Here is a 25,303-nt window from a genome sequence, read left to right on the forward strand (position 1 = left end):
AGATGGAAGAGATGTTGTTCTGCTTTTATTTGCCACAAAGCCACTGTGTACAGTCCAAACAACAGGAATTCTGCAGATGCTGGAAATTCAAGCAACATACATCAAAGTTGCTGGTGAACGCAGCAGGCCAAGCAGCATCTATAGGAAGAGGCGCAGTCGACGTTTCAGGCCGAGACCCTTCGTCAGGACTGTGTACAGTCCAGGTGAGATCATTGGTGATGATCATTACTGAGGAACTTGAAACTATTCACCCTGTCAACTGCAGACCCATTGATATTGATCAGGCCAAGTCTGTCCTCGTTCCTCCTGTAATCCACAATCAGATAGGCAGCAGTTAGGTTATTATATTTAACTTGAGCATCCTTAAAACCAGGTATCAGTCCATCTTTTCTGCTATGTCCCATTGGTGGCTGTGCATGTGCCCTTCTCACCATTCCTGATTTCACTGGTAGGAATGTTGAGTATTAAAGTCAGGAAGTCATGCTGTAGCCATATAACATTGTGGTTAGGCCACATTTGGAGTATTGCATGCATTTCTGGTTGCCACACTACAAGAAGAATGTGGGCTTTAGAGAGAGTGGAGATGAAGTTGACCAGGCTGCTACTTGGATTGAACTGGATTAACTGTAAGAATAAGTTAGACAAACTTGAATTGTTTTCTCTAGAATTTTGGAAACTGAAAGGGCTACCTGATAGAGGTTTAGAGAATGATGGGTGGTATACACAGAGTAGATAATCGGAGTCTTTTTTTCTCCCCCAAGGTGGGAATGTCAAATACCAGAGGGCATTGATTCAAGGTGAGAGAGGATAAGTTTAGAGGAGGGTTATGAAGATTTTCCGCAGACAATGCTTAGTGCCTGGAATGTACTCTCTAGGGAGGTCGTAGAAGCATGTTCAGTCTTTTTTAGGTACTCAGTAAATGTCCTATCATTCACAGGATGCAAGAAATAAATGGATGTTATTCTGCCCGTTCAGATGTAAAAATCTCTGCAAAACCCAGAGATTAAAGGTGGTGGCAAATCCGGTATTAGCATTCCCTGACAATTGTAGTCTGCAGACTAATCCGAGCAGAGGAGTATAGCACAATGAATTAAGAGGCACGTATAATTATGGTAGCAGAAAAAACATAGTTACGAAAATATTAAAATAATAAAATAATTATCTAGTTGTCAGTCTAATTATCGACTAACATTTTAAACACAATATACAGAAGTATACAAGTATACTGAAGAGAAATTAAACTGTGGCCTTGGCCTCTTCCTTAGGCAGTCGCTTGAATCAAGGGTGGCTTGCTTTTATTCCAGTTCTGTGGGTTCTGAAGAGACTGATGATGCCAAAACAGGATCCGTTCACTTTGCCATAATCCATCTGGAGGCGTTTGATTGAGCAGTGTGTCAGTACTATGAAACATTATGTGGATTTATCTGGTCTTTTGGCCTTCTGGATCCAAGAAGGGATTTCAAGGTATTCAGTGTTGTCCCAAATACAGCATCTGTATTTTGATCAGCCAAGATCCGGGGAATTCCACAAGTGAGTGAAGGTGTTATATTCTTCAAAGATACATCATTGAATTGTTTCCTTTGACCAGAGTCTGATCATGGGCTTGCAAATAATGCCCATCAGAGCAGGTTGAGTGCATCTACGGCCTGAATGCTTGTGATGCTAGAAAGATTGAGAATGGTATTTGGTGATGACACAGCTTACCTGGCCAGCAAGAATATAGCAGACGTAGGATAGGGATGAATTTCTGTGGGAAGCGAGAATGGGAGGAATATTACACAGACCCTCTTGATTCATGGAGTCAAAGCTTTTTTTGGAAGTCAAGCAAGCTGGTATAGAGTGGTAATTGTGCTCACTTTGTTGAATAGTAATGCGCTCCAATGTTGTACCTCCTGATGAGTGGAAAAACTTGAGGAGTAGCTGTGAGGCCACTGGAAGAAGATGGTTGAGGATCACCCATAGTGTAAATTTCCCAGTGGCACATAGCAGGGAGCCCACTGTGTAGTTAGCACAGCTGGACAGGTTCCACTCTAGTGAAAGGCCTGTTAGTCTTAATAATAGCTATTCTTTCTTAAGATTCTTCAAAGCAAACACAGTACCTGTTGAGGTTTCAAAGATATTCAGTTGTTGGCAATTTGACTGCACCATCAACCTCTGATTAGTCAGTCATTATTTTGCAATAAAGCTAATCTATGAACCAGCCAATGTGGACTGGAATGCAGGAATTCTTCAGTGGACTGAGAAAAGAGACAAAGCAAATGATATATCAGATGAAAGATTCCATCCATAGTGCTCCAGTACATCAGGCAGATATAAGAACTCGTCCTTGGTTGTAATTTCTGGAACTAAATGTGTGTCTATTGTACATAGGTGGAGTGACCACTCTTTCAAAGTTATAAAGTAGGCCACTTAGGATTTATAAGATAAAGGCCATGGTCAAAACATTTTAATAGTGGGCTTGTTTGAGGCCCTATGCTATTGACACTTTTACAGAATGTACAGGATCTTACCATTAAGGATCGAGCAATCTCTGGGCAGTAGAAACATAGAAACCCTACAGCACAATACAGGCCCTTCGGCCCACAAAGTTATGCCGAACATGTCCCTACCTTAGAAATTACTAGGCTTATCTATAGCCCTCAATTTTTCTAACCTCCATGTACCTACCCAAAAGTCTCATAAAAGACCCTATTGTATCCGTTTCCACCATCATTGCTGGCAGCCCATTCCACGCACTCACCACTCTCTGAGTAAAAAAACTTAACCCTGACATCTCCTCTGTACCTACTCCCCAGCATCTTAAACCTGTATCCTCTTGTGGCAACCATTTCAGCCCTGGGAAAAAGCCTCTGACTATCCACACGATTTATACCTCTCATCATCTTATACACCTCTGTCAGGTCACCTCTCATCCTTGTCGCTCCAAGGAGAAAAGGCCGAGTTCACTCAGCCTATTCTCATAAGGCATGCTCCCCAGTCCAGGCAACATCCTTGTAAATCTCCTCTGCACCCTTTCTATGGCTTCCACATCCTTCCTGTAGTGAGGCGACCAGGACTAAGCACAGTACTCCAAGTGGGGTCTGACCAAAGTCCTATATAGCTGCAACATTACCTCTTGGCTTCTAAATTCACTTCCACGATTGATGAAGGCCAATACACCATACGCCTTCTTAATTACAGATTCAACCTACGCAGCTGCTTTGAGCGTCCTATGAACTCGGACCCCAAGATCCCTCTGATCCTCCACGTTGCCAAGAGTCTTACCATTAATACTATATTCTGCCATCATATTTGACCTACCAAAATGAACTACTTCATACTTATCTGGGTTGAACTCCATCTGCCACTTCTCAGTCCAGTTTTGCATCCTATCAATGTCCTGCTGTAACCTCTGACAGCCCTCCACACTATCTACAACACCTCCAGCCTTTGTGTCATCAGCAAACTTACTAACCCATCCCTCCACTTCCTCATCCAGGTCATTTATAAAAACCATGAAGAGTAAGGGTTCCAGAACAGATCCCTGAGGCACTCCACTGGTCACCGACCTCCATGCTGAATACGACCCGTCTACAACCACTCTTTGCCTTCTGTGAGCAAGCCAGTTCTGGATCCACAAAGCAATGTCCCCTTGGATCCCATGCCTCTTTACTTTCTCAATAAGCCTTGCATGGGATACTTTATCAAATGCCTTCCTGAAATCCATATACACTTCATCTACTGCTCTTACTTCATCAATGTGTTTAGTCACATCCTCAAAAAATTCAATCAGGCTCGTAAGGTACGACCTGCCCTTGACAAAGCCCTGCTGACGATTCCTAATCATATTATACCTCTCCAAATGTTCATAACTCCTGCCTCTCAGGATCTTCTCCATCAACTTACCAACCACTGAAATAAGACTCACTGGTCTATAATTTCCTGGGTTATCTCAACTCCCTTTCTTGAATAAGGGAACAACATCTGCAACCCTCCAATCCTCGAACCTCTCCCGTCCCCATTGATGATGCAAAGATCATTGCCAGAGGCTCAGCAATCTCCTCCCTTGCCTCCCACAGTAGCCTGGGGTACATCTCATCCGGTCCCGGTGACTTATCCAACTTGATGCTTTCCAAAAGCTGCAGCACGTCCTCTTTCTTAATATCTACATGCTCAAGCTTTTCAGTCTGCTGCAAGTCATCACTGCAGTCACCAAGATCCTTTACCATAGTGAATACTGAAGTAAAGTATTCATTAAGTACCTCTGCTATTTTCTTCGGCTCCATACATACTTTCCCACTGTCACACTTGATAGGTCTTGTTCTTTCACGTCTTATCCTCTTGCTCTTCACATACTTGTAGAATGTCTTGGGGTTTTCCTTAATCCTGCCCGCCAAGGCCTTCTCATGGCCCCTTCTGGCTCTCCTAATTTCCTTCTTAAGCTCCTTCCTATTAGCCTTATAATCTTGTAGATCTCTAACATTACCTAGCTCTCTGAACCTTTTGTAAGCTTTTCTTTTCTTCTTGACTAGATTTATTACAGCCTCTGTACACCACGGTTCCTGTACCCTACCATAACTTCCCTGTGTCATTGGAACGTACCTATGCAGAACTCCACACAAATATCCCCTGAACATTTGTCACATTTCTTCTGTATTTTTCCCTGAGAACATCTCAGATTTCTCAGTTCTCAGATTTATTTTAGTTTGCAAGTAGGCTTTCTTCTTGCTCTCTACAATAATATTTGAAGGTGTTGGAATGAGAGTGGGGTTGTGTTACACCATTGCCAAGTGCCTGATGAAGTGCTGGGCAGGCACCGATAGACAATAGGAGAGCCAAAGATCTTGGGATGTCAAGGTACATAGGAAATAGGGTAAAACAAAACAAAAGCAAAACATTAACCATTGAGAACTGAATGCATTAGAAAGTCTGGAATAGTATGCGTGGTGTAGGAGTATATTACAAAGGGCATTATGAAAACAGATAGAGGGCGTGAGAAAACATTGGCAAGGAAAAAGAAATTAGAATGTATAGCAAGCAGATGAAAAAAAGAAAAGCCTGTTAGAAACTGTAAAGGTAATCTATGTCGATTAGGATAGGGATAACATTCCTAACAAACTTTTTTTTATGATTGTGTTCATTGCAGAGAGAGATGGTTCTGATGATGTAAATGTGAAATGTTGTTTGGATAATCAAAATAAAGAGAAAATATTAGGAATCCATCAACTTTGAAAATGGACAATTCCTTAAATAGATTGTATTATTTAATAAATTGACAAGTCTAGCTGAAGTATATCCCAGGATGTTAAAAGAAGCCATTTCCATTGAAAGAGGTTGTTAAAAGAGACTCTGGACAAGGATATCCTTGACTGATTTCTTTCTCTTGCTGCTTTCTCCCACTCTGCTGTTCTCTAAATTTGTTGACCTATCCAGATAAGGCCACTGAGGTTGTGTGTAATAATGTAATACAGTGGACTCTGGTTAATTGGGACGCATCGGGACCAGTACATTTTGGCCCAATTAAGTGGCTGCTGCAATTAGCTGAAATCTCATGGAATTAGTTGCAAACTTATTTTTTAAAAAGACAAACTACCATTCAACTGAGAAACAAATTATGTATTTAAGTGAAATACAGAACAAATTAGAACACTACTACTACTAATGTGAAATAAAACTGTGCATTAGTTCCTAATAGCTATTGACAGAGGAATTCATCCAGAGTAAGCTGCTGTATTACTAGCCCATATATTACATTATTACATGAGACCAAGGTTGGTGTAGCTTACTGTTCAAATCTGGAACCTTTTAAATTCTAACATAGTGTTTTGTTAACCGATGTACCATAGTTGGGGACGGAGTTTGTGGGGATGGGATGGGAACATAAATAAATGAGGGGTATGAGAGAAACTTCTGAAAATAAAATTTGAATCTCTCTACTGAACTTTGTGTCTGAGTTCTCCATATGCACTCCAGGCTGTCAATATGTAAATTTGTGAACAGTGATGCATATTTGTGAATAGGTATGTCCAGAACTTATGCGACTGCTTGTTTACTACCCATGTTTCGTTAAGAAATTATTGTATTAAGTAAGTAATAATAGTAATTCACAAATTCATACACTGTATTTTACAATATTCTAGAATAGTTCCAAAACCTGAAATATTCTTGTTGTGCTATACTGTTCTAACTGACTGTAAGATGAATGACCAGTTAATCTGTGGTTCATTTTGTAGGTGAAATGTTAACCAGAATGCTGGAAGATTTCATTTCTTGATATGCCAGAGTGGCTGCATTTTTCTTTCATCTCTGGCTCCTCTTTTACACACTTGGCTAATCACTATATCATTCCTTGCTCGATGTAGATACTTTCAGTGTTTTAGATGAGGTGTAAGGGTATAAAGTTGTCCAAATACAGTTGTACAAATCAGGTTGTGGTGGTGATGTTCAGCTCACTTGAGATAAATGCAGGAACTGTGCTATCTGAGCCAAGAGTAAGTGTAAAGTCATTCATTCTTCTTTGCTAGAGTGTTTTTTAGACAAATTTAATATATTGAATGTTAGATTAAAATCCATATTGCTAGGTGAAATATTGATAAAATCATTAATGGTTTTCAAATATTAAAAATAATACAAGTGTCTGTATATTTGAAGGGAATTTTGTTTAGAAATTTTGCAACTAATAGAGAATTTTTCTTGGTCATTCACCAGGGTAACTTTACCATGAGAAGATAGCACCAATTTTCTACTTTGACACCGAGAAAGCTTGTCCTGATGTTGACAGTAATCATGGGTGAGTAAATCCTTCCACGTGCTTCTTCCTCTAGTTTCAATCAGTGATGGCCTCCTTTTGCTCCTGTTTCTCCTTTGTGCCTCTATAGAATGTCAGAATGTGTAAAGGTCAAGGAAATGCTATTGTGGTTTACCACCATTCCAAAATCAAAGTTTGACAACCTCTTAGGAATGCGACCAGTGAGGTGGAAGGAGAGTCTGCATAATGTGGGAAAATGTGAGGGTAGGGAGAATATTGAAACATTATTTTTTCAGTAGTGTGCAAGTAGTAAACTTTGGAGATCCATGTGTTGGTTGATATACATGTACATTCTGATCACCACATTGTTGAAGGAAAGGTATCTTTGCCTTGGAGTTGATGCAATGTAGATTTCCTGGGGGAAGGAGTCATCCTGTTTAGAAAGAGAAAGTAAGTTTGGGTCATACTGTCTTTAAGTTTAGAAGAATGAGAGGTATATACAGAAATCTGGGAAAGTTAACAGGGAAGATGCTGACATGTGTTTCCTTCTGACATGTGAAACTGTGATTACTAGCTTTAGTTTCAAGATAGCACATGATCAGCCTAAACACTGAATGGGTCTCACTTCACTGGTACCTCTGCTTCTGTTCCTTATGCTCCACTGCAGCAGTGTGAGAGCTTTATGATCTTAAATAGACGGCTTGTGCACTTTTCCTTCTGCCATTGTGTTTATTTCACCAATATGACATGCCTCCTGTAGAGTTTAGTGGAGTGTGATTTGTATTTATACATAACTAGATTCACTAACAGGGAGAATGCAATGGAAAGTAATGTTTTTTTTCTCGGGTTGGCAGGCTGCTACTAATGGGCTACTGCAGTGATTGGTACTTGGCCTCACTTATTCACAACCTATATCAAGAGTTTGGCTGAGGGGACTAAATGTCATATTTCTAAGTTTGGTGGTGACACCAAATGAAATGGGAACGTGAGTAGTGGTGGGGATGCAAAGAGGTTTCAAGTGGATATAGACCAGCTGAATGAGCTGAGTACCAAGTTAAGAAATGGAAAATTTATGGTAAAATGGTTTAAGTACATGTGTATAAAGTATCTTATCGTATTAGAGCTCTGGTGAATATTGGGTACAATCTTTAGAATGAGATGAACTATATGGGGAATGCAGCAAAGATTCACCAGACAGATTCGTGGGATGATAGCTTTGTTATGTGAGGTAGATTAAATAGGCTAATCTCTTCAGGGTGTTTATGTGTTTCGGAGAGTGAGAGGAAAAGTGACCCCATTGAAACATACAAAATGTATGTAGGAATAGGTGTAGAGAGAATGTTGTCTATGGCTGAGAAGTTGAGTATGAAGGTTAGTCATAAAATAAGGAAATGTCCTTTTCATCACTCAAGTGATGGATCTTTGGAATTCTTTGCCAAAGAAGGATATGGAAGCTCAATCATTCAGAACACAGGTCATTATGTTTGTGGCTTTTAGATGTATCAAGGGAAACTGAAATATTGCTGAGGTAAAGAATCAGTGATGGTGTTGTTGCGGGAGATTGAATATCAGGTTGAGTGATGCCACAACAACTACCTCAGTGTCAGCAAAACAAAAAAAGCTGATAATTAACTACAGGAGGAAGAAGATGAAGTCCATGAGCCAGTCCTCATTAGGGGATCAAAGGTGGAGAGGGTCAGTAACTTTAAATACTTTGGTGCTATCATATCAGAGGAACTGTCCCAGGACCCCCCACATAAGTGTCTTCACAAAGAAGGCAAAACGGTGCCTCTACTTTCTTAGAAGTTTGTGTAGATTTTGGCATGCCACCAAAACTTTGAACTTCTATAGATGCACAGTGGAGAGTATCCTAACTAGTTTCATCGTAGCCTGGTGTGGAAACATCAATGCCCAGGAGAGGAAGAACCTATAGAAGGTGGTGAATCACCCATTCCATCACTGGCAAAGCCATCCTGACCACTGTGTACGTCTGCATGCAGTGCTACCAGAAGAAATCAACCATCAAAGACCCCCACCATCCAGGCCATGACTTCTTCTCGCTACTACCATCATGCAGGCAGCACAGAAGCCTTAGGTCCCACATCACCAGTTTCAGGAACAGTTATTACCTTAAAACCATTAGGCTCCTGAACAAGTGTGGATGACTTCATTCACCACTATTCTGAAATGATCCAACCAGTTACACACTCACTTTCAAGGACTCATTACAACTTATGCTGTCAGTATTATTTTTATTTGCAGTTTCTCTACGTTTGCACATTGGTTTGTCAGTCTTTGCTTATGCATAGTTTTCTCATAATATTCTATTGCATTTTTTTCTGTAATTGCCTGCAAGAAAATGAATTTCAGTAGAATATGGTAATATATGCATACTTTGACAATAAATTTCCATTGAACTTTGAATGGCTGAGGAGGTTTAAGGAGCTTATTAGGAACTTCTATTTCATATGTTCTTATTCAAGTTGGTGTTTATTGAAGTAATAAGAGATAAGTAGTGTGTTTTATATTAATAGCTAAACAAATTGCCTTATTACTGCATCTGTTTCAGGCATCAAGCATATCTACCCATTTTTTAAAGGCAAAAGAAACTGATGAGAGCCAAATTTCTTTGAGAGGAATATTGTGCCTTTTACACTAATTTTGTGCATTTAAAATGAGTGATTGTCCTTTAGGACTGAAACATGGAGGAATTTCTTCTCTCAGAGATAGTGAGACTCTGGAACTTCCTGCCCCTAAAGGTGTTTGAGGTCTGATCATCAGATGGAAATGGATAAATACTTACCAAAAAATCAGGGAATTAAGGGTTAGGGAGATCTAGCACAGAAGAGAAGTGATGGCCAGTAAAAATTAACTATGGTCATATTAAATAGAATAACCTTGAAATTCCAAGTGGCCTTGTCCTGCTCCTACTTTCTTGTGTTCTGCTTCAAAGGCTGGACTTCCTGACCAGAGCACACTCTGCTGTTCGAAATCCTGATTGTGCTGAACTTGTGTAGTGTTGAGATAGCCTACAGTTTCATATATTAGTTTTTCTCATTTCATTTTGCTCTATTCAGATATGTTTATCACTGATTTAAAAAAAAACATTAAGCCTCCTTTCCTCTTTGTTTATTCTCCATTTTTCTTGTGATAGGGATTCTTGCAATTTTTGAGAATTCTTTATTCCCTGACTTGGATCATTCAGCTATTGGGCAAGTTGGACATTGTACTTCACTGACTCTTTGTGTTTATTTCATTAACTTCTGACACACAGACTGGAGTTCTTTCCATGTTTTCCATAGTAGTCTGTTTATCCAAGAGTGAATGTGAACACATCCTGTAGGATCAATGATAGGAGCCAAAATCCCTCCTATATCAACAGCAGAGTGGGAAATGGGACCCATTTCAATAGATAGTAGCCTCCCAAAGGGATGAAGGCAGGAGCAGTCATGGAAAATTCCCTAAATTATATTTATATCCCTCTTCGCAATTCTTGCAGAAACTACAGCTGGACTTTACACTGCTTTGCTCTTGCATTTAACTTTCTGTTTTTTTTTAGTTTGACTGCTACGTGAATACAAGTCACATGTCACACATTTTCTAATTTCATTAATTTTGATTGTCTATTGGAAATCTTAATTAACCATTTTACCCAGTAATTGCTTTCTTAGTGGGTGTGTCATTTTGAGGGAGTTGGGAGTCTTTTCCAGCTGGAAGCTAAAATTTGAAGAATAGCTTCCTGTTCTGCTGCAGACTTGATGCAGTTTGCTCTCACCTCATGTTACATGACAATGGTTTAACTGTGAATTTATTTATCTCCATAATCTTACATTGTTGGCTGCTTTTTTTTTGCATACACAGCTAAAATGTACAGCACTTCTCTCATCCATAATGGTATTTTTCAAGAAACAAAACAAGATAAATATACAAGCTCTCCCTACGTTACAAATGCCCATCTCATGGACACCATAGATAAGAGTGAGCTCCCATAATATTACATTCAAAACTCCATTCATACATTCCTATGAACAGCAGACTAGTTTCCCTTGTCTCTCCACTTTTATTGTTCTTCCTTATTAGTCTTGCATGCTTGTGATGCCATTCATTACAACACTGTGAGGTGTGGTTATCATATCAGGTAATTTCTGACTTAGATATCTATAAATAGTCCCTTTCAATTATCTGGTGATGGCCATTACTAAATCTGCCTTATCCTTGAAGCAGTTTAAGGCAGGATTAACAGATTGATGTACAGAGGGATATTGGGGTCCAAGTGCATTACTCCCTGAAAGTGAGTGCATGCGTTGATAGGGTAGTAAAAACATATGGCGTGCTTGACTTTATTAGTCAAGGCATCGAGTTCAAGAGACATTGTAGATTCATAAAACTTACATATTTTATAATGTGCAAGTTAGGCCACATTGCATTCCTTTCTGGGTATCCCACGCCAGAAGGGTGTGAAAGTTTTGAAGAGGATATGGACAAGTCTTACCAGGATCTGACCTTTTGATTAGAGGGTGTGTACCATAAGGAGAACTTGGGTTATTTTCTCTGGACCAACAGAGGCTAAGGGGAGAGAGGGGCATACACAGAGTAGAGAGCCAGTACTCTTTTCCCCAGGGTCGAGTATTAGAGGGCATGCACTTAAGATGAGAGAGGGCAAGTTCAAAGGAGATGTGCAGGAATTTTTTTTACACAGAGAGTGGTGGGAGTCTGTCATGCACTGCCATGAGTGGTAACGGAGACACATATTATAGATGCTCTCAAGAGGCTTTTAGGTATGCACAGGAATTCTTTAGCCATAGAATGGTGAATCTGTGGTATTCTTTGCCACAGGCAGCTGTGAAGGCCAAGTCTTTATGTACATTTAAGGCAGAGGTTGATAGATTCTTGATTGGTCAGGACATGAAGAGATTCGGGGAGAAGTCAGGAGATTGGGGCTGAGGTGAAAATTGAATCAGCCATGATGAAATAGCGGAGCAGACTCAATGGGCCAAATAGTTGAGCTCTGCTCCTATACATTACGATCATATGGTCTCAGAGGTGATGCCTCAAGAAGGTGGCATCCATCACTAATGACCCTATCATTTGAGACATCCCTTTTTTCATTACTACCATCGAGAAGGAAGTATGAGAGCTTGAAGACCTATATTCAATGATTTTGGAACAGCTTCTTTCCTTCTGCTATCAGATAACTGAACTGTCCATAAACACTAATTTGTTATTCCCTTGTTTATTTATTTTGTAAATTTAATAATTATTATGTCTTTGCACTGTACTGTTGCTGCAAAACAACAAATCTCATGGCATATAAGTCAGTGGTTATAAACCTGATTGTGATTTTGATATGGACCTTGTGTACGCAGTAGGAAGTAGATCAGTTAGGCATTTAATTACTTGCTTAATTAGTTCAGCACAACATCAAGGGCTGAAGGACCTGCTCCTGAGCTGTACCGTTCTATGATCTATACCATCCAATGTGGGCATGAGTAGACATGCCAGATGGAAATTAACACAGAGGGGTTTGAGGTGATGCATTTTGAGCGATAAAAGCGATGGAGGGAGCCAATGAAAGGCTTACTTGCACTGTTCTAATACTAGCAGAGATGTTGTCTCACAGCGCCAGAGACCGAGCTTCCTTCCTGAATTTGCGTGCTGTCTGTGTGGAGCTTCTGCATTCTCCCTGTGATCATGTGGGCTTCCTTCTGGTGATCTTATTTCCTCCCACAACCCAAAGGCGTGCAGATTGGTAAGATTATTGTTATTGTAAATTGCCCCTCATGGGCAAATGTTTGGTAAAATCTGACTTGCTAACAAAAGAGGGAAGAATAAAAAGTAGGAGTAAAATGGGCGCAGTGGGCTTGTTGAGCTGAAAGCCTGTTAAATTTTGACTCAAAGGAGTGCGGATCATTTAAGGGACTTAAGGCTGCTTCATTTGTTGAGGACTGGTGAGTGTAATTGAATATTTTGCAGGGCATAACTTTAAAGTGATAGGAGTAAAGTTTAAAGGAGATTTATGTAGCAAGTTTTATACAAAGAAGTGCCTAGAGCGAGCTGCTAGGGGAAACAAGTTTGATAGCAATCTTTAAGAGGCACTAAGATAGATACATGATAGCTCTTAAGTAGCTCTTTTCTGGCTGCTGCATCAGGTGGAAGGTACAAGAACCTCAGGACTTACACTACCAGCTTCAAGAACGGTTACTATCCATCAATCATCAGGCTCTTGAACCAAAGGGGATAACCACACTCATTTGCCCATCCATTGAGATGTTCCCACAACCAATGATCTCAATTTGACTCTTTATTTTGTTGAATTTATTGCTATTTATTTACTGGTATACTTATATTTGCAAAGATTGTTGTCTTCTGCACTCTACTTGATCTTTCATTGATCCTGTTATAGTTACAATTCTATAGATGTACGGAGTATGCCCACTGAAAATGAATCTCAGGGTTCTATGCGGTGCCTTGTATGTACTCTGATAATAAAATTTACCTTGAACTTTGAGCATGAACAGACAGGGAATTGAGGGATATGGACCATATGCATTCAAACGTGTCGTTTCAGTTGGCATCATGTTTAGCACAGACATTGTGGGGTCAAAGTGCCTGTTTCTCTGCTGTACTGTTCTTTGTTCAAATGTTCTCAGCTGTTTCCAATACAAAAGCAGGGAAGTTATGCTGAACCTTTATAGACATTGAGTTAAGTAACAACTGGAGCTTTGCATTCAATTCTAGTCAATACAGTTTAAGAAGGATGTGAAACATATTGAGAGATTGCAGAGAATATTTAATAGACTGGCTCTGGAGAAGATGGATTTCAGCTGTAATGTTAGGTTACAAACATTTGGAATGTCCTCTTAGATGCAAAGGAGTTTGGATGGAGACTTGGTAGAGGTAGAGAAGATTATGACAGATCTCAGATGAGTAAACAAGGAAAATCCTTTTCCAATCTGCTGCTGGTAGCCATCACTATTTTGGGGTTTGCAGTAAAATATTACGGGGGTGTGAGGAAGAATTATTTTACATGATTAGTAGCAATGACTTAAAACTCAGTGCCTGCAGAGAGCGGGATGGTGTAGGTTGAAAGCTAAGACTATCAAAAGGTTTCAAATTGAAATTGAATAGACATTTGTAGGGTTAGCAGAATAGAATGGGCGAATGTGACCAACTGGTTGTTCCGCAGAGAACTGGCATAGACTTGATAATAGAATCATAAAACAAAATTCTTATGCAGGAGGCCATTCAGACCATAATGTTTGTGCCAGTTGAAAGGAGGCTATTTATTTCCCACACTCCTGCATTGAGCCCACAGTCCTGTAGGTCACACATGTTTAGGTACCTGCCCAATTAGAGGTGACCTCCCCATCAGGCACTGAGTTACAGACCCCTTAGTGAACAAAGTTTTCTTCATTTCCCTTTTAATCCACCTGTCAATTAATTCTGAACTCCTGGTTTTCAAACCCCTAAGCTAAGGGAAATAGGTCTTACAATTAACCTCTTTCCTGGCCTCTTATGGTTCATGCAGCTAAGTTTTCTTATAATCTTGGCTGTTCCAAAGAAAACAATTTTAGCCTCAGCTTATCCAATTTTTCTTAGTAAGTAAAATTTTCTTGCCCTGGCAACAATTTCATAAATCACTTCTGTATCCTCTGCTATGCAGCAAGATTTTTCACATAGTGAACAGATCTGTATTCGGTGCTTAAGCTGGGGTTTGACTGCTACAGTATATCGTTTGTTGGTTATGTGCCATGTCGTATGACATAGGCGATTATGGTCTTTCCATGAACATGATTGTTCTTGGCAAATTTTTCTGCAGAAGTGTTTAGCCATTGCCTTTCTCTGGGCAGTGTCTTTACAAGATAGGTGACCACAGCTGTTATAACTACTATTCAGAGATTGTCTGCCTGATGTCTGTGGTCGCATAACCAGGACGTGATAATACACCAACTGCTCATATGACCATCCACCACCTGCTCCCATGGCTTCATGTGACCCTGATCAGGGGGCTAAGCTGGTGCTACATCCTGCCCAAGGGTGACTTGCAGGCTGGCGGAGGGAAGGAGTGCCTTACACCTCCTTTGGTAGAGATGTATCTCCACTCCAACTGCTATCTAGTTCTAGTACAAAAAATTGCTGCTTTTACATTGTTTGCTCTGTTCTGCCTACCCCCAATTTTGCAATGGATGATGGACCATAGCCATTTCAAAGGAACATCATTGTCTACCAATCAAAGTTCAAAGTAAATTTGTCATCAAAGTACGTACTGTATTTGTCAACATGTGCAACCCCGGGATCCATTTTCTTGCAGGCATACTCAGTAAATCCATACTAGTATAATAACCATAATAAAATCAATGAAAGACTGCATTGGCATGGGCGTTCAATCAGTCCGCAAAAGACAACAAACTGTGCAAAAACAAAAAGAAAGAAATGATATTTATTGCTCATTTATTTATTATTATCGAGAACATGAGATGAAGAGTCCTTGAGTGTGAGTCTATAGGTTATGGGAACATTTCAATGATGGACAACTGAAGTTGAGTGAAGTTATCCCTTTGGTTTGAGAGCCTGATGGTTGAGGAGAAATAATTGTTCCTGAACCTGGTAGTGTGAGTCCTGAGACTCCTGTACCTTCTTCCTGATGGCAGCAGTGAGAAGAGAGCATGGCCTGGGTAGTAGGGATCCCTGATGATGGATGTTGCTTTCCTGTGACAATGCTTCATGTAGATGTGCTCATTGCTGGGGAGGGCTTTACCCATGATATTGGACTATACTTGAAATCTGGAAGAAGCCTCTTTACCTGAAATGTTGAAAGTCCATTTCCCTCCATAGATGTTGCCCGACCTGGTGTTCTACCAGAATATTGTCTTTTCCTCAAATTCCAGCATATGCAGTCTCAGATGATTCCTGTGGCTTGTATCAATGTCCTTGAGATGTTGTAAGAAAAGGAGGTGGTAGATCCTGTCAGCTGTTTACTCAGACAGACTTTCAAAATCATTTGACAGAATGCCCTATCAACAAACCTCAGACCTTTATTGGCTGATAGTGTGAAGTGGTGTCCCCATCATTTCCTGGGAACTCAATACCAGATGACTGTGATGGGCATGAGACTTATCATCTATCTTCTTCTGTACTGTGTATTTGTCAGAAAGGTCCAGAAAAGGAGGCTTTTTTGTTGACATTCAACCTGACCAGCTACATAACATAGCATTCTATGCTTTATGGGATGTTCTTAGGGATGTATTTTGAGGCAAAATTTGACTGTTATTGGAAGACCATTAACTTGGTAAAAGAATCACAAAAAAGAGAAAATCTGGAGATGCTTGAAATCAGAGCAACACACATAAAATGCTGGAGGAACTCAGCAGGCTTGGAGCAAGAAGACTGCGAGGGAACGGCTGATTTTCAGAGCGAAGGCAGTTTTTACTACTCAGGGTAAAAGAGAGGCAAGACTGCGCAGGCACGTGATGTCAGCCAGTAGAGCGCAAAAGGTTTAAAAAGAACACCGCCATATCCAGCAGGCAGCCTTTGGAGCGGCAGCAGAGCGATAGGGCTTTGCCTCAACGGGCTTAGGCGGTAACGGGGCGTGGCGAGGTAGGTTTACCGGTGTTATTTGCGGAAAGGAGGAAGTATGTGTATGAGGCCAGTTTTCTGTGCTCGGTGTTGGATGTGGGAGGTCCTGGAGCCTCCCAGATGGCCATATTTGCACCAGGTGTGTCGAGCTGCAGCTCCTAAGGGACCGAGTTAGGGAACTGGAGATGCAACTCGATGACCTTCGCCTGGTCAGGGAGAGCGAGGAGGTGATAGAAAGGAGTTACAAGCAATTGGTCACACCGGGGCTATGGGAGACAAACAAGTGGGTCACAGTCAGGAGGAGGAAGGGGAAGAGTCAAGTACTAGAGAGTACCCCTGTGGCTGTTCCCCTTGACGATAAGTACTCCTGCTTGAGTACTTTTGGGGGGGGGGGAACAGCTTTACCTGGGGGAAGCAACAGTGGCTGTGCCTCTGGCACAGAGTATGGCCCTGTGGCTCAGAAGGGTAGGGAAAGGAAGAGGAAGGCAGTAGTGATAGGGGACTCTATAGTTAAGGGGTCAGACAGGCGATTCTTTGGGCACGGGAAAGAAACTTGGATGGTAGTTTGCCTTCCAGGTGCCAGGGTCCGGGATGTTTCAGATCGCGTCCAAGATATCCTGCAGTGGGAGGGAGAACAGCCAGAGGTCATGGTACATATTGGTAGGAAAAGGGAAGAGGTCCTGTAAAAAGACTACAGGGAATTAGGAAGGAAGTTGAGAAGCAGGACTGCAAAGGTAGTAATCTCGGGATTACTGCCTGTGCCATGCGACAGTGAGAATAGGAATAGAATAAGGTGGAGGATAAATGCGTGGCTGAGGGATTGGAGCAGGGGGCAAGGATTTAGATTTCTGGATCATTGGGACCTCTTTTGGGGCAGGTGTGACCTGTACAGAAAGGACAGGTTGCACTTGAATCCCAGGGGGACCAATATCCTGGCGGGGAGACTTGCTAAGGCTACTGGGGAGAGTTTAAGCTAGAATTGTTGGGGGGTGGGAACCGATCTGAAGAGACTGGCGAAGAGGCCGTTGGTTCACAAATAGAGAAAGCTTGCAGACAGTGCAAGAGGTAAGATATGCAGGTGATAGAGAAGGGATGCGCTCAGACCGAAGGTTTGAGATGCGTCTATTTTAATGCAAAGAGTGTTGTGAACAAAGCAGATGAGCTTAGAGCATGGATCAGTACTTGGAGATATGATGTGGTGGCCATTACAGAGACATGGATGGCTCAGGGGCAGGAATGGTTACTTCAAGTGCCGGGTTTTAGATGTTTCAGAAAGGATAAGGAGGGAGGCAAAAGAGGTGGGGACATGGCACTGTTAATCAGAGATAGTGTCACGGCTACAGAAAAGGTGGATGCCATGGAGCGATTGTCGATGGAGTCTCTGTAGGTGGAGGTTAGGAACAGGAAGGGTCAATAATTTTACTGGGTGTTTTTTTATAGGCCGCCCAATAGTAACAGGGGTATCGAGGAGCGGATAGGGAAACAGATCCTGGAAAGGTGTAATAATGACAGAGTTGTTGTGATGGGAGATTTTAATTTCCCAAATATCGATTGGCATCTCCCTAGAGCAAGGGGTTTAGATGGGGTGGAATTTCTTAGGTGTGTTCAGGAAGGTTCCTTGACACAACATGTAGATAAGCCAACAAGAGGAAAGGCTGTACTTGATTTGCTATTGGGAAATGAAGCTGGTCAGGTGTCAGATCTCTCAGTGGGAGAGCATTTTGGAGATGGTGATCATAATTCTATCTCCTTTACAATAGCATTGGAGAAAGATAGGAGCAGACAAATTAGAAAAGTGTTTAATTGGAGTAACTGTGGGAGGCGAGGGAGAAGATTGCTGAGCCTCTGGCAGTGATCTTTGCATCATCAATGGGGACGGCAGAGGTTCTGGAGGATTGGAGGGTTGCGGATATTGTTCCTTTATTCAAGAAAGGGAGTAGAGATAGCCTAGGAAATTTTAGACCAGTGAGTCTTACCTCAGTGGTTGGTAAGGTGATGGAGAAGATCCTGAGAGGCAGGATTTATGAACATTTGGAAAGGTATAATATGATTAGGAGTAGTCAGCATAGCTTTGTCAAGGGCAGGTTGTGCCTTATGAGCCTGTTTGAATTTTTTGAGGATGTGACTAAACACATTGATGATGGAAGAGCAGTAGATGTAATGTATATGGATTTCAGCAAAGCATTTGATAATGCAAGGCTTCCTGAGAAAGTAAGGAGACATGGGGATCCAAGGGGACATTGCTGTGGATCCAGAACTGGCTTGCCCACAGAAGGCAAAGAGTGGTTGTAGACGGGTCGAATTCTGCATGGAGGTCAGTCACCAGTGGAGTGCCTCAGGGATCTGTTCTGGGACCCTTACTCTTCATGATTTTTATAAATGACCTGGATGAGGAAGTGGAGAGATGGGTTAGTAAGTTTGCTGAATGACACAAAGCTTGGAGATGATGTGGATAGTGTGGAGGGCTGTCAGAGGTTACAGCGGGGCATTGATAGGATGCAAAACTGGACTGAGAAGTAGCAGATGGGGTTCAGCCCAGATAAGTGTGAAGTGGTTCATTTTGGTAGGTCAAATACGATGGCATAATATGGTATTAATGGTAAGACTCTTGGCAACGTGGAGGATCAGAGGGATCTTGGGGTCTGAGTCCATAGGACACTCAAAGCAGCTGTATAGGTCGACTCTGTGGTTAAGAAGGTGAACGGTGTATTGGCCTTCATCAATCGTGGAATTGAATTTAGGAGCCGAGAGGTAATGTTGCAGCTATATAGGACCCTGATCAGAGCCAGCTTGGAGTACTGTGCTCAGTTCTGGTCGCCTCACTACAGGAAGGATGTGGAAGTCATAGAAAGAGTGCAGAGTAGATTTACAAGGATGTTGCCTGGATTAGGGAGTATGCCTTATGAGAATAGGTTGAGTGAACTCGGCCTTTTCTCCTTGGAGCAACGGAGGATGAGCGGTGACCTGATAGAGGTATATAAGATGATGAGAGGCTTTGATCATGTGTATAGTCAGAGGCTTTTTCCCAGGGCTGAAATGGTTGCCACAAGAGGACACAGGTTTAAGATGCTGGGGAGTAGGTACAGAGGAGATGTCAGGGGTAAGTTTTTTACTCAGAGAGTGGTGAGTGCGTGGAATGGGCTGCCGGCAACAGTGGTGGAGGCGGATACGATAGAGTCTTTTAAGGGACATTTGGATAGGTACATGGAGCTTAGAAAGATAGAGGGCTATAGGTAGGCCTAGTAATTTCTAAGGTAGGGACATTTTCGGCACAACTTTGTGGGCCGAAGGGCCTGTACTGTGTTGTAGCTTTTCTATGTTTCTAGGCCAGGAAGCATCTAGGAAAAGAGTACAGTCAACGTTTCAATACGAAACCCTTCGGCAGGACTGGAGAAAAAAAAGCTAGGGAGTAGATTTAAATGGTAGGGGGAAGGGAGAGGGAAACACAAGGTAATAGTTGAAACCTGGAGGGGGAAAGATGAAGTTAAGAGCTGGGAAGTTGATTGGTGAAAGAGACAGAAGGCCGTAGAAGAAAGAAAAGGGGATAGGAGCACCAAAGGGAGGCGGTGGGCAGGCTTGGAGATGAGGTGAGAGAGGGAAAAGGGGATGAGAAATGGTAAAGAGCGGGATGGGGGGCATTACTGGAAGTTTGAGAAATCGATGTTCATGCCATCAGCTTGGAGGCTACCCAAATGGAATATACGGTGTTGTTCCTCCAACCTAAGTGTGGCCTCATCACGACAGTGGAGGAGGCCATCGATTGACATTTCAGAATGGGAAGTGGAATTGACATGGGTGGCCACTGGGAGATCCCTCTTTTTCTGGCAGACGGAGCATAAATGCTTGGTGAAGCGGTCTCCCATCCCCGTTGGGTTTCACCAATATATAGGAGGCCACATCGGGAGCACCGAACACAGTATACACACCCAACAGACTCACTGGTGACATGTTGCCTCAGCTGGAAGGACTTTTTAGGGCCCTGAATATTACTGAGGGAAGAGGTATAGGGTAAGGCGTAGCACTTGTTTTGCTTGGAAGGATAAGTGCCAGGAGGGAGATCAGTGGAGAGGGATAATGGACAAGGGAGTGGCTTAGGGAGTGATCCCAGGGAACATCTGATTTCAGCCCTTCACCTCTTCCATCTATCATATCCCAGTATCTTACTTCAACCCACTCCTCCACACACCTGCCTTCCCCCTCACCTGGTCTCACCTATCACCTCCCAGCTTGTACTCCTCCACCTCCCCCTTTCCATTCTGCCACCACCTTACTTCAGCTTCTTCACCCATCCTTTCCTGTCCTGATGAAGGATCTCAGCCCATGACATCAACTGCTTATTCCCCTCCATAGATATGTTCATGCTGCCTGACTTGCTGAGTTCCTGTGTATTGCACAAAATTTCCAGCATCTGCAGAATATCATACATTTCTAGTTGTGGTTACATCACACTTCTCTGTTTTAAACTTCATTTGTTACTTTCTATCTAACTGAATAAATCTATATCTTCCTGCAATCCAAAGTGTACCAATATCAAACATTAAACTGTAATTCAATTTGATATCTGCTTTGTTGCCATCAGAATGTTTCTCTAAAATTCCTCTTTAACCATATTCTCAACATTTCAGAAGCACTCAGTTTAATGTTGATGTATCAGCCTTTATCAGCAGGAACTATTCAGTGAAATTGCTAATGATGTCAACATTGCATGTTAGACAAGCAGACTGGCAAGTTAGTGACAGAGGAAGAAGGTCAAGAGAGAAGATGGCGGTGAAGTGAGAATGGATAATATCAGCATACATATGGAAACTGATAGCTGTTGATATATGAAAAAGGAGGATGAAACGGACAGCGACACTGGAGATAGCAAAATAAATGTTGTGACATCAAATGTTGATTGTTTATTCATTACTGTGGATGCAACCTGACCAGCATTTTGTGTGTATTGCTATGGAATCCTAATTTCAGTGTTTTAAGCAAGGAACTTGAGATAAGGTGGTAACAAGGTGGGAGACTGGAGATGGGACATAACTTTGTAAGAATGAAAGTGTTAGGACTTAACTTTTGAGGACTGAAACAATTACATTTGAGTTGAAAAAAAGACAGTACCTTTTAGCAGTATCAGCTAAAGTGGAGATTAGAAAAGGGGCTTGGTCGTAATTTTGGTGGGAAGAGCATCACAATTGGTTTTCACAGATGAGAGTAACTTGGAGAGAGTACTTCAATGAAAAACTGGAGAATGGTGTGATTTTAGGACTGATGCTGGGTGAAATGTCATTGAAGGGAAGGAAATTCCCAAAAGTGATGGAAATAGTCAATAGATCAGGCTGCATCTGTGGGAAGAGTAACAGAGATAATGTTTTAGATCTAAAAAAATAGGAGTCTTCCCAGTGTGTTCTGTTTTTACTTAAGATTTACAGCATCTGCAGTTTTTTTTTTGGATGTTCTAGAGATAGCTGACCAAATAATCACGTTCACTGTAATCCTTTCATGATAGTTGGAGGTGTGTCCAGAGGAGAGAGGCACAGTTGCTGGAGATGAGTCTGGAGGAGAGTGGAGAGTGAAACTAAAGAAAACATAATCTTGGGATAGTCAGCAATTTTGATGCACAGAATCAGGGCTTGATAGTGCTTTATTTAGTCAAGATCTGGTGATGAGTGACTATCATATCCATTCAAGTCAATGTCTGTTGTACTAAAGAAATAGCAATAAATTAGGAAGTGGCCAGTGTAAATGGGAGTAATAGTTTCATTAGGGACATGGTATCAAATATGGGATCGTATGTGTGGTAGGGCTGAATGACGGCTGCTAAAATGTCATGGTAAATTAAAGGCCAAAGGCTAGAAGGTTGAAATTTTGAATGTTCATTCAGGTATACAGAAGATAACTTATCCCAGGCATAGCCACCAAAGGAGCAGCACTTGAAGGAATTTTGTGGAGAGTAATCTGAGGAAGTCATCTGGTCAAAAAGGTGACCTTAAGTAAGGCTCCTGACATTTATAGGAAGGGAGCAATTCAAGGAAGACAACTGATGAGATTAGGATAAGACAGTTAGAACCCAGTCTTTCAGACGTAAAATTAAAAAAAAATCTAAGATACACAAATATGGAAATGCAAGAAACTGCAGATGCTCGAATTTGGAGTAACAAACATTCTGTAAGAGGATCTCAGCAGGTTGAGCAGCAACTGTGGGGGAGGGGAGGGAAGGAAATGTTTGTGGTCTCGACCCAAAATACTGATAATTCCCCCACCCCCCCCTTACAGATGTTGCTCAACCTGCTGAGTTCCTCCAGTAGATTGCTTGTTGCTGAACTGGATTCTGCAAATGGTACTTGTAGTCTGAGATTGTTGTATTTTCATGAGATAACTAAATTACAGGAAATGGGAGAAAAGTATGCACATAGGATTAGCTCATAAATCAGCTTTGCTCACATTGACTGGTGGAACAAATATGTAGCCCTGAATAGCATGCTCCTTTCCTACAGTACATTGCTGGAGATTTAAAGTGAAGTAGTTACTACAATTGAAAGCAGAGCTGACTGTCTGTTCATTTGAAGCTTTTTCGTTTAACCTATGTCTCCCTGCTGAAATAAGTCCACTTTTCTTGCCCCCTAATTGTTATTGTTTCTTTTTGATACAAATTAATAACCGCTTGCAATTTCTCTAAAATTGTACTCAGCAAAAAGTACCACAAAAATATTTTAAGGAAATCAAAGCTCAGGGGCCTTTATGTGCATGAATGTAGCATTTGCAACATATTAGATGAGTTGACAGGTAGTAACATGATAATGATTAGTAGCTATTACAGAGGTGTTGTGACAGGGTCAACAAAATTCCAGTGTTTCAAAAAAAACAGACTGAAGGGAAAAGGAAATGGAGTAACATTGTTAATCACGGAAGGTATCAGAATCGTATTGAATCTTGATAAGAAGACAAGTGCTTCTACGTAATTATGTGGAAACACTTTGGGTTAAAATCATGAATAACGGGAGGAAGATGTGGGTGGGAACAATTCGTGGCCCTCAAAATGCAGCCTTTCAATAGGGCTGAAGAATAATGGGGAATTATCTTGAGCATGGTTGAAGGGAACTGCAGTTGTCATTGGAAAGTTTAGTATTTATATTGATTAGATGAAATAAATTGGCAAAAATATAAAAGAATTTGTGAAGTGTGCCAGGGATCATTTCTTTGAAGAAGATATTATGGAAGCTAACTGGGGCAGACTGTTTTAGATTTGTTCACACTTAAGGGGAAGGATTGATAAGAATAAACACAAGAAATTCTGCATATGCTGGAAAACCAAAGCCACACACACAAACACTGGAGGAAGTAGTAAACACAAAATACTCTGCAGATGCTGGGGTCAAAGCAACACTCGCAACACGCTGGAGGAACTTAGCAGGTCAGGCAACATCTGTGGAAATGTTGACTGATCGTTTCCACGGATGCTACCCGACCTGCTGAGTTCCTCCAGCGTGTTGTGACTGGAGGAAGTAGGCCTGGCAGCATCTATGGAAATGAATAAACAGTGGGTGTTTTGGGCTGAGACCCTTCCTCAGGATTGAACAGTTCTTGTGCTTAAAAATTCCTCAGCTAAGGTCTCGCTTTGCCTAATTTAAGAATGTATTACTGGGAAGTTAATGTGCAATGCAAGTCTTTTTGGTTATATTGGGTTTATAAGAACAATTGGCCAATTTGGGTAGACCTGGAATTGAAAGATGTGAAATGGTTTTATTTAACCTCGTTATTGGGAGCTGCTTTACCTATACAATTAGCTAAAGTTGCTAATTTAAAGTTATACCCTGTGATTAAGCATTCTTTACAAATTTGGTTCGAGTTCCGCAATTTTTTTAATCTTAAAAAAATTAAACTTTGTAGTTTAATTTATTGAAATTACTTTTTAAGCCGCCTTTGAGTGATCCAATTTTTTTACTTTGGGAAAAATAAAGGTATTAATTCTTTTTTGGATTTATTTAAAGAAGATAGATTGATGTCTTTTGAACAATTAGTTGATAAAAATTCTCTTTCATACTCACGCTTTTAACAGTACCTTCAAGTTAGACATTTCTTACAAAAATATTTAAGTAATTTTCCTTACATATTGGATGCTGACCTATTAGATACTATTATGTGTATGAACCCTTCGATGAAGGGTTCTATTGGAAGAACTTATAATTTACTATTACAATGGGATAAGTGTCCTTTATTTTAAGATTAAACAAGATTGGGAAAAAGAACTCAATATGACTTTTATGACGCGGATTCTGAAGCTGGTTAACTCTTCTTTGATCTGTGCTAGTCATTCACTGATTCAATTTAAAATTGTACATTGTTACCATTTGACGAAGGAGAGACTGTCTAAAATATTTCCTAATGTTCCTAGTTATTGTGATAGATGTAAAACTGAGACAGCTACACTGACACACATGTTTTGGTCTTGTTCTATACTGGAACAGTTCGGGAAATCAGTTTTTTTCGCCAATTTCTAAAGCACTTAAAATTAATTTACAAGCTAACAAATTAACTGTGCTTTTTGGAATAATTCCTCAAAATATCCGTGGTATTGCTGTGTCTGACCAACATCTTATTGCATTTGTTACATTGATAGCTAGGAGGGCCATTTTGTTGAAGTGGAAGGATACATCAGCTCCCACTTTGTCACAATGTTTCTCTCAAGTGATGCTATGTCTTAGTTTGGAGAAAATTAGAAGTCAGACCTTTGAACCTATGTTTGATTTTGAGAAAAGATCGGGTTCATTTGCTCGTTATTATCATTTCCTCCACCATCTAATTGTAAATTTGTGGTACTTTTTTTTTCTTGCTGGCGGTTTGATGTTTATCTTTAGAAGCTTTTTGTATGACACATGGCTCTGGGGTTGAGCACCTAATCTGGTTTTTTCCCCCACTTTTTCTTGCTTAGTAGGGTTTTTTTTATCACCAAAAATGTCTTCAATCTTTAAAATAATTTTTTTCTTGAGACATTGCAAGTGTTGCTTACTTCAA

At 41.0% G+C, this 25,303-nt stretch overlaps 1 protein-coding gene across 2 annotated transcripts in view; it reads left to right on the plus strand.

Moving 5' to 3' along the window:
• Positions 1-25,303, plus strand: part of map3k22 (mitogen-activated protein kinase kinase kinase 22) — a 114,348-nt gene that overhangs the window by 15,981 nt on the left and 73,064 nt on the right. For both annotated transcript variants that reach the window (XM_063057596.1, XM_063057606.1), the window contains exon 2: positions 6,688-6,769. In XM_063057596.1, coding sequence (XP_062913666.1) covers positions 6,751-6,769 — 19 coding nt within the window. In that variant the 5' untranslated portion in view covers positions 6,688-6,750. The remainder of the gene's footprint in view (positions 1-6,687; positions 6,770-25,303) is intronic.

This window comes from Mobula hypostoma, chromosome 1 (assembly GCF_963921235.1).
Source record: "Mobula hypostoma chromosome 1, sMobHyp1.1, whole genome shotgun sequence".
Lineage (NCBI taxonomy): Eukaryota > Metazoa > Chordata > Chondrichthyes > Myliobatiformes > Myliobatidae > Mobula > Mobula hypostoma.